Below are 9483 nucleotides of genomic sequence, written 5' to 3'. Positions count from 1 at the left end.
CCTCCTAGGAAACATGGAAACGTCACGAAGGTAAGGAACCCTTGGGCCAGACCCACAAGCACATGCTTCTCCCTTCTTTTCTATTATTATTTCCACTTTTCTGAATCACCTACAGAGACTCCTGAAATGGGAAAGAATTGTTGATTTCCAGTTTTTCCAGATTTTCCTTATCGTAAGGATAGGAGTGATGACTTCTGGAAACTGCTTCTCTTAATGTTAACATCTTATAGAACCATAGTACAGTTGTTAATACTAAGAAATTAACATTGGTACTACACTATTAAGTAAACTGCAGACTTCATTCTACTTTCACCAAGTCTTTCCATTAATGTCCTTTGTCTGTTCCAGATCCAAATAAGAATAACATGTTGCATTTAGTTATCTATCTGCCTAGTCATCCTCAATCTGTGAGAGCTTCTCAGTCTTTTCTTGATTTTCATGACTTTTTCAAGTTTGAATATCTCTCATTTTGCTTTTTTCTGATATTTTCTCATGATTAGACTTGGGTTATGGGTTTGGGGGAAGCATAGTACAGAGGTGAATGCTTTTCTTATGCATCATATCAGAGGGTACATGATTTCAAGATGACTTATAATTGAGGATGTTATCAGGACCACTAGACTTAGGTGGTACCTGCCAGGTTTATTCACTGTAAAGTTATTCTTTTTCTCTCTCAAATCTCTGTTAGCTAGAAACCCAACACTAAACCCAATACATGATCAAAATAAAACTCCACTTCTTGGAGGCAGGAATATCTAAATATCTTTATATATTATTTGTAATTTTTCTGTAATTTATTTTTCTGGTCAATGATTTATTTATGTAAGTATGGACTCATGGACATTTATTTTATTCTTTGGTTTATAATCTGGTATTTGGTTGTTTGTTTTGTTGCTCAATTTGTTAAAATTGTCTAGTTTAATCTCTGGGCTTATAATTCATTCAGTCTGTGTCTGTTTTAAGTAAACGAATGTCAAGTTGCTGTTTCTCCCTGCAGGTGCCTGTCACTCTCTAGAGTTCCTGTTGGTTGCTTGTCCTGCAACCTCAGTTTTAGGAAGGGTTTGAAAAAAGTCATTAATTTCCAACAACACTCTTTCCAGCTCTCTACATCTCTGAAGTCAATTGTAAAATGTTGATATCTGCCTTTCCTGCCTATCAGGAACACCTTTCCATTTATTCAGAAAAATGTTTCAGAAAAATACCTGGTAAAACATGATCTAAGAACTCACATGAAAATCATGGATGTATAATTACAATATAATTTTTGACTCATTGGTTCTATGTGCTTTGAAGTCTTTTCATCCAGGCTGGTGACATTGAAGAAAATAAAAATGGAGAGATTATTTCTTAGTTTCATTTCCATTCTCTCTCTTTGCATCACTTCCATTTGTCCCTCACTTGATGGAACCTATTACGCACATGAGGACCACGACTCTTGGCTTGTTTTACACCCACCTTATCAATCATGCTTTTTTGCCTTACAGCAATATGCTCACTCCCTGCTTTGTCCACAGTGGAGAACATAGTAAATTATCTAAAACAGAAAGCTCACATTACTCCCATAAAGCACAGAAAACAAGCAGGGGGAATGTTCATGTAACAGCCCCATCAAGCAGCCCTCGCAGAGAGGTATAACAGTAAATATCAATGGCGAGAAAAAGTGAAGGCTTTTCAAATGGCCACACCTCCCAGGATCTTAGAAAGAAATGCAACGTGCATTTAGGACTCGAAGAGGTTTAAAGGTCAAAACAGGTCAGAGAGAGTAGACCTAAAACCATCTTATAGATTTGAGCAATTACCTGAGGAAAAAACCCATTTCCTAATATACCTGACAGATGCTGAGGAAGTAGTAGGGAAATGTACCATCTTGTATGATAAAACACAATAAAAACGTATTCTGACAGGAGACCAATGACATTTAAATTGTGAAAAGCTGTTTTCATCTTTCTCTCCAGACAACATTAATTAGAAAGAGATCCATACCTATGGAGGGTATTATCCAAATGAACTGGATAATCCGCAGACCACTTAAATTAATAAAAAAAAAAAAACTTTTGTTTGTTGAGGGCTCAAATTATTTGTCAAAAAACAGAAAACTTAAGTTTCTCAATTGAAATTGGAAAGGGAAGCAAAAAGTGTACTGTATATTAATGGCCTTCCTATTGTATCTTCAGCTTCTGCTGAAATAAGTAATGATTCAATAGGAGAGAAAGGGAATCTTTCGAAATCCCCAAGAGAGCTGAGGAACCAGGAAAAATGTGATTTCCAGGTGGAATGAATAGAAAATTGACTAAGGTCTAGAAGACCCATGAGGGTCGAGGGATAGAGCTGTGGGGCGGATGGTGGGGAGGGGCCGTGGTCCAGCCTCCTCCTCTATTACTCCCTCCCCCACCCTCAGGAGCCCTTTGTGACCAGACCACAGCTCTATGATGTAGGCCTAGGACATCAGTCCCCAAGTACACATCCTGTGCTCAGTTGCCTGAAGCCAGCAATGTGATTCAGATGATGGAGAATCCTCTCTTTTCTCTGAAAAGCACTTTTGATACTTGGCTGTACTCCAGTCGCACTTCCTGGGCGAGTGCCACCATCCTTGGCTTTTTGTGTGGACTGGGGCTCTATTTCCTGTTACTCTCCTACCGCCAGAATAATCTATCTTTACCACCTCCTAGGAAACATGGAAACATCACGAAGGTAAAGAACCCTTGGGCCAGACCCACAAGCACATGCTTCTCCCTTCTTTTCTATTATTATTTCCACTTTTCTGAATCAAATTCAGAGACTCCTGAAATGGGAAAGAATAGGACATCTACTCCTAAGAATAGGACGTCATCCCTCTAAGGGCAAGCCAGCCTGGGCAGGGGATAGAGTGAACACTAGGATTTGTATCCAAAGATCTCAGACCAGTTGTCCAGGTGTGGTAGAGGGCTCCAGGGCAAGTCTCACACACAGTGACCGGAGGTCGAGGACTGGATACTGAGTTCAATCTCAGCCAGAGGACAGGCCCATGAGCAATGGATCACCAGCTGTGAACACGTGTCTCGGATGAGGGCTGATCTGCTGGCAGTGCTGAGGCCCTGAGAGCCTCAGAGCGGGGGTTGGAGTGGCCCTGGCCTCGGGAAGCAGAGACCCACCTGTTGGAGCTCAGATGAACCCGTAGTTCAGAGAATGTGTGTGTTTCTTGAGCAGAGGAACAGTGACAAAAGAAATCCAGGGTGAATCTCACATTGAAAATCCTTCTTTATGTTCTTCAGAGAAGGAAAACAGAAAATATTTTTATCCTCTTTAAAAATGAGTGAAAGGCAAGAAAAACCACAGAGCTCTGTTAGTTAAATGTAAAAAGTCATATTATGTATGAACACTGAGTGTCTGATGCTTGTCTAGAGAGGGGAGAGTGAGAATTGGGTCCCAGGTCCTCGTTTTTTCTGTCTCTCAGCATCAGACGGAGTGGAGGGGGAAACACAAGGTTAAGATGAAAAACAGAGCTTTGAAAGGTAAGTTGTGCCATTCAGCCCTGTGTGCCCCGAGGGTTAGGCCCCATCTCTCCCAGCCCTGAGGGCCCACTCCACAGGCTCCGAGGAGGCCAGTGGCAGGGCCTGTGCCTCAAGAAACAGAACCCTCAGGGAGGTTCCTGGGAAGGAGGGCAGAACCCAGATACTTCCCAGATTCCATGTGCACAACGAAGCAGTAAGGGGCCCGGAAAAGGGTGTGGCCCAGCAGGGGTGTGTGGCCTACAGTGGACCAATAGCGCCTGGATTGGGAGGCGGGACCTCCAGGTCCGACCGTGGACAAGTTGTTTAACTTTGCTCAGATTCCTCTGTGATGTGACCCCTGCCCATTGTCCCCCACAGGGAGGATGGGAGGGCAGCAAGGGGTAATGGATATGGAAGTACTTTGTAAATGATAAACCCTTTCATGAGCTTCGCCATCACTGTCAGGGATCATGTGGCCCTGGACGCTGGTGCTTGGGTTCCAATCTCCCAATGGTGTCCCCTTAAAGGGACACAGCACTCAGCCTCCTGTAAGACCCCCTAAGCCCTTGCCTTCACCACCATGACCCATTCTGCTGTTTTCCAGTTTTCAGAGATTGCCTGCAAGAGCTGGAAGAGGTTCGGGCCCTGACTTCACTTCTACAAAGGTAAAGAATCTTCCCCTTCTCTCCTGGGTTCTTCTTCCACCCAAAGCCTATGGTGTGACACCTGGGCTGCAGGCAGCCTGGGGCTGAGCTGGGAGGGGGAGCGCTGAGGGTGGGGTATGGCCAAAGCCCTGGGGTGAGGGACAGCAGGAGCACTGTGAAGTCAGCATGGGGGCTGTGGAGGGCTGTGGGCCACAGGTGCCCACCCCTGCCTGGCCTGCCCAGCCCTCCTGGCCCTGGGGGCTCCTGGCTGCAGCTTGTGCCTCATGTCTCCTGAAGCCACCTGGGGAGGCTCCCTGACAAGGGCAGCTCTCATCAGCTCTCCTATCAAGACCCCCCTGGTGAAGTGTGCAGAGCAGCGTCTGCTGGAGCCCACCAGCCCTGCAGAGAACCTTCAGAAAAGGCTGTTCCTGCCACGTGCCCATCAGCTGCCCTGGCTCCTCTGACCCAGGGCTCTTTACCTGTGGCCTCCACCCTGTCAAAAGAACCTCAAGACCAATCCAACTTGAAGAGAATCACCCTTGGCACTGTTGCAAAGAGCTCACCTCCAGGTAACTCTTTTTTGGCATCTACCATCGCAGCCATCTTGAGTCTTGGCCTTGCATGCTATCCCATTTTGTTCCTGTCCTTCTGGTGGAAGACTACCAAGGCCTTGTTCTTCCCCACCTCATCACAGAGTGAGTCCCGGCAAGAACACCTGTCCCACCAGCCACCAGGGGCCCCATTCCAGGAAGAGCCCACAGACAAGCAGGTAGAGACTGGTAGCCCCTCACTTGTCAACCCTGAAGTCCAGAAGCTGCTGGAGATTCTAATCACCAAGAAAGTAGAACTAAAGATTCATAAGGGGAAAGAAAAGGATGGGTCATTCTCGGAACAAATGAGCTCAGACTACCACCTGAACACTTTAGGGAATGTGTGGAAATCACTGGGTGCTGAGCAGGACAACACAACCCCTCAATCTTTCTGGAACAGGAAAGACAAAACAGAGCAGCTACCCGGTCCTCGGCAGCTCTTACACTCCGAGGTCTTGAGGGACCACTTGGAACTGACATACACCCAGCTCTACTGTGGTCACCCCTCTCTGCACAGCGAGTCCCTGGTGCCTACTAGGAGCTCTACTCAACAGCAGGCACCCTTTGTTTTATTCAGTGGAGTTTCTAATGGCTTTCCAGTTTCAATTCAACCTAGAATACCTTTAGGTCCTTCCCAGGCCGCAGTCTTGCCCTGCCCGGGGGTCCCACCCCAGCCTTTCACTCAAACCTTGCCTCTGTGCCAGTCCTCACCTCTGGCTCAGATCCAGGCCCAGCCCTACCTCCCATCTTCTCTCCCATTCAGACCACCTTATTCTCCACCCCAGATGAGTACCTGTGGACTAGATTGTCCTACATTTCAGAACAAGACACCATATTTTATCCCAACTGAAACTCAATGTCTGAAATGCCCCTTGTTGCAGAAGCAACTGAAAAGTGGGAAGCCTTCATCCTCTGTGGTCAAAAGATCTCAGAAAGGCTTTAGCCAACTCAATCTCAACCTTCCCCAAGAGAGGGGGCGCTCTCAGGCCCAAAGGTCAGTTTCTATTCATCATGAGGACTTAATTGGCCCTGATCTCCAGAAGCAACATCTTCAAAAGAGGCTCATCAAAGATCAAACCAAGAGGGGCCTGTGCCTCAGTATCCACCTGTCTCTGTCTCTGGAATTGAGTTCCTCTCAGTGCCAATTTTTAAGGACTTATCAGGCACAGGGCAAGCAGGGACCCTGGCAGCCCTCTGCTTTTACAGGCAAAAGGAGACTGGGCCCACAGAAGATAAGGTCCAGGCACCCTAGGAGATCCCATAGGAAGGGTCAAATGCAATTTCAACCAGGGAAGGATTTTGGCAAGGGTCTAAGGCCATGTCTGAGGAGGATCTCAAAAGCTTCCTCCGGGGCCAGGCTCCCAGGGAAGTTTCTGCAAAGAAACTCTGAAAAGGAGTCAGAAAGATACCTGATGAGGCCCTTGATGAGTGACTCTGGAAACTCTTTACCCAGTAGCCCAGAGAAGAAACATCTAGAAAAAATCTTGAAAGCCCATTTGAGCACAAAGTCGAGGCAGATTAATCAAGGTTTGATCCCTGTGATTGTGCGTCAATCCTGGCTTGCTGCCAACTGTGTTTTTTCTAAGCCCCACCCTCACGAGGAAATCAGAAATCTAGCACCCTTGAAGTCTTGGAAACCCTGTGTAAACTCCTCCTGTATGCTTTCCTTCCTCAGTCCAAGCATTCAGCAGATGCTGGAAGCACATATTATAAGGTGGCGGGTAAGGCACAGGTGGGGCCTACCCAAACAGGCCTTTGAGCCCATAAATCTCAAGCCATGTGGGGCTCAACCCTTGTCCTCTCCAAGGTCCACCTTTTCCCCCTCTGCCACCTGGCAATCTGGGGCACACTCAAAAGCCAACTTTGCTAATAAGTTCTTGGGAAAACCTCAGCCCCATCAGGGAATGAAAGTGATAACAAAAGCAACAGTTCCCACCCTGGTGAGTCCCCTCCCTGTTCCCTCACCTGAGCATACAGAAATCCAGAGGGCCCTGGGAAAGACTTCACCTGCTGACAGGTATGGGCCCTCAGAGGCCCCTCTGACTGGACAGGAGGGCAGACTGCCTTATCAGATGCCCACAGTCAACCTCATGGGCAGAAGCTGGGAGAATGGGACTGTCTTGGGGTTTCCAGCCGCTAGCAAAACCCTGTCACTACCAACAAAGTCAGTTGCCCAACATCCAAAGGAGCCATGCCTTAAAACACAGGTGGCTCAAGGCCGTGCCACTGGTGAGCTCCTTCAAGACTCTCACACTGATGTGCTCCTTCCTGCAGACATCTTGGCTTCTCATAGGTCTCTTTCCAGTTCCCAGAGGGAACATGCTAGTGAGGACGCGCCAGCTTTCCAGGTGGTGCCATATGACCTCAACGTGAGTGAACAGAGCAGCCAGGGGCAGCAGAAATTCAGAAAACCAAAACTTAAGGACTCATTTAAGAGCCAGAGTGAGATGTCTGTCCCAACTGAGGAGTGGAGGGGCTTTAAGAGGCTCCAACCTGGAAAGCATGAAGAAATGAGGAGCAGCCAGGGACAAGAGGAACCCAGGAAACCAAAAATTAGGGACCCGTGTAAGGGCCAGTTTGCCTCAGCTGATGAGGGGGAGGTCTGTGAGAGGCTCGAACTAGAAGAGGATGAAGAAATGAACAGCCAGAGCAAGATGTCTGCCCCAACTGAGGAGTGGAGGGACTTTAAGGGGCCCCAACCAAAAGAGCATGAAGAAATGAAGGGCCAGAGGGAGGTGCTCGCATCAGCTGAGGAGTGGAGGGGTTTCACGAAGCCCCAACCAGGACAGCATGAAGAAACAAGAAGCCAGAGCGAGACGCTTGCCCCAGCTGAGGAGTGCAGGAGCGTTAGGAGACTGCAACCAGGAGAACATGAAGAAACGAGAAGCAACCAGGGACAACAGGAACCCAGGAAAGCAAAGGTTAGGGACCCGTGTAAGGGCCAGTTTGCCTCAACTGATGATGGGGAGGTCTGTGAGAGGCTCAAACCAGAAGAGGATGAAGAAATGAACAGCCAGAGCAAGATGTTTGCCCCAACTGATGAGAGGGAGGACGATTGGAGGCCCAAACCGGGAGAGTATGAAGAAAGGTCTTCAGGACTAAAGGCTTCTCAAGCAAGTGGGATGAGCCACGCTTCTCAGGTCAGGGAAAGAGGAGAGTCCCTTGGGAGCAAACACCCCCAGCTCTCGCCAGAGAAGAGAGAGCTTTCACCAGAAAGCCAAAAATGGACAAGGCACTTTCTGCAGTATCTTAGCCACAATAAAAAAGGCAAAGGAACAGAAAAATCCCTTCAAAAAGGCAAGCCTGTATCAGCCACTGCTCACCACCAGGAACCAATCAAAGGCAAATCTGTTGTAGAGAGCAGGGCTATTGATCCTCGGGCGATTGGAACAGCTGTTGGACAGGTCCTAGTAGACAAACTGGGGCTTCACCAAGGACTCTGTGCCTCAGAGTTAAATCAGCACCCAGAACAGCTCCAGGCCCCAGCAGAGGGGCATTCGCACTACCACAGGGTTCTCTCCTCTTCAGAACAGAGAAGAGTGTTGAAAGATACAGCCTACAGTCACCAAGCCACCCCCAAGGACCACAGCTACCTTAACAACAGCAGGCATACCAGAGGCAGAGGCGACAAGTTGGCCTTCCCACCCAGGGAACTGGAGTCCCCAGTCAGACCCTGCCAGAGTAGACCAAGGGTGGCAGGTGACTCAGGCCACCTGCGCCATCATCCAACATGTCCTCAAAAATGTGTTCCCTCTGGTCAACCAGAGTGTGCTTCTCATGCCTCTCCTGGTAGGAAAGCAGTGCAAGGAAAAGTGCAGGTCATGCAAAGAAAACCTGTTTCTTCTCATGTTAACACATTGTCTATGTGTTAATGGCTTCTTCCTACCACAATTTTTGTTTCCCAAAATAAATGTTTCTTCTCATGAGAGGTGGTGGCCTCTGTCTGTGCCCTGCTGGGGGGAAGGGAAGGGATCAGGGTCCACTCTTCCTAGGTGCCTGCTTTGGCTTCCAGATGGGATGGGGCCATGGAGGGAGGTTGATCCCAGCGTGGAATACCCATCCTCACCTCAATTCCCTCACTGCATTTAAGTTTCCATAATAGCAGCATTACAGAAACAAGCAACAGCATTCAGGACGTGTCAAGGTGAACTAAACCTAAAGACCTCCCCCTTCTCAGGAACCGGCTCAGTCCTCTCCTGCTCTCTCTCTACCTTGAACTTGTGGGACTGTAGGGGAGGGGTCTGCAGAGGCTGAAATTCCCCTCAGGCTCCAGAAAGTGTCAGAGACAAGTTCACATGTCAGAATAAGGAGAGGAGTTTGGGGGCAGTGCTAGCCCAGAGTCCAGACGTGGCAGAAACCTTGCCCCCATGTCTTGGTGGGGATAGATGATGCCTGCCCTGGAAGCTCCTCCTCTCCCCGATGGAGCTGGGATTGAGGTGGGCCGGGAGCGTCACGCGTCCTCTGTCCTTCTCACACTCTGGAGCAGCGGTGAGGAGGAGGGCCGCGCACTCCCAGGTCTGAGGGTGTGAGGTGACGAGCATGGAGGCCGCCGAGGGCCGTCCACCCCTGCCCCGGAGGAGAGGACAGCCCTACTCACAGTGCTCCCCGCCCCCTGGGGAACGAGCAGGGGTGTGACTGTGTGTGCAGTCACCTCACTGTCTGTCATGTGCCCCGAGGGTGGGATGCAGGGGAAGGAGGCAAGTGGCAGAGGCGCCCATAAACGGCGCAGTGACCAAGGAGCCCCTGGCGTCCCACCACCGTGTACAGGCCCAGAGAAAA

At 48.9% G+C, this 9483-nt stretch overlaps 1 protein-coding gene across 1 annotated transcript; it reads left to right on the top strand.

The window, feature by feature from the left end:
* Positions 1 to 5009: 5009 nt before the first annotated feature.
* LOC309665226 (spermatogenesis-associated protein 31E1-like) lies at positions 5010 to 8576 on the top strand (the record flags this gene model as incomplete). The annotated part of the gene is made up of 1 exon (XM_082471418.1): positions 5010 to 8576. The coding sequence occupies one exon, from the start codon at positions 5010 to 5012 to the stop codon at positions 8574 to 8576; it is 3567 nt and encodes a 1188-aa protein (XP_082327544.1).
* Between the last annotated feature and the right edge of the window lie 907 nt (positions 8577 to 9483).

Source organism: Balaenoptera physalus, assembly GCF_965194825.1.
Source record: "Balaenoptera physalus genome assembly, chromosome: 7".
NCBI classification, from domain to species: domain Eukaryota; kingdom Metazoa; phylum Chordata; class Mammalia; order Artiodactyla; family Balaenopteridae; genus Balaenoptera; species Balaenoptera physalus.
The sequence above is the reverse complement of the archived record's forward strand: the minus strand, read 5'-3'. Positions and strand labels throughout refer to the sequence as shown.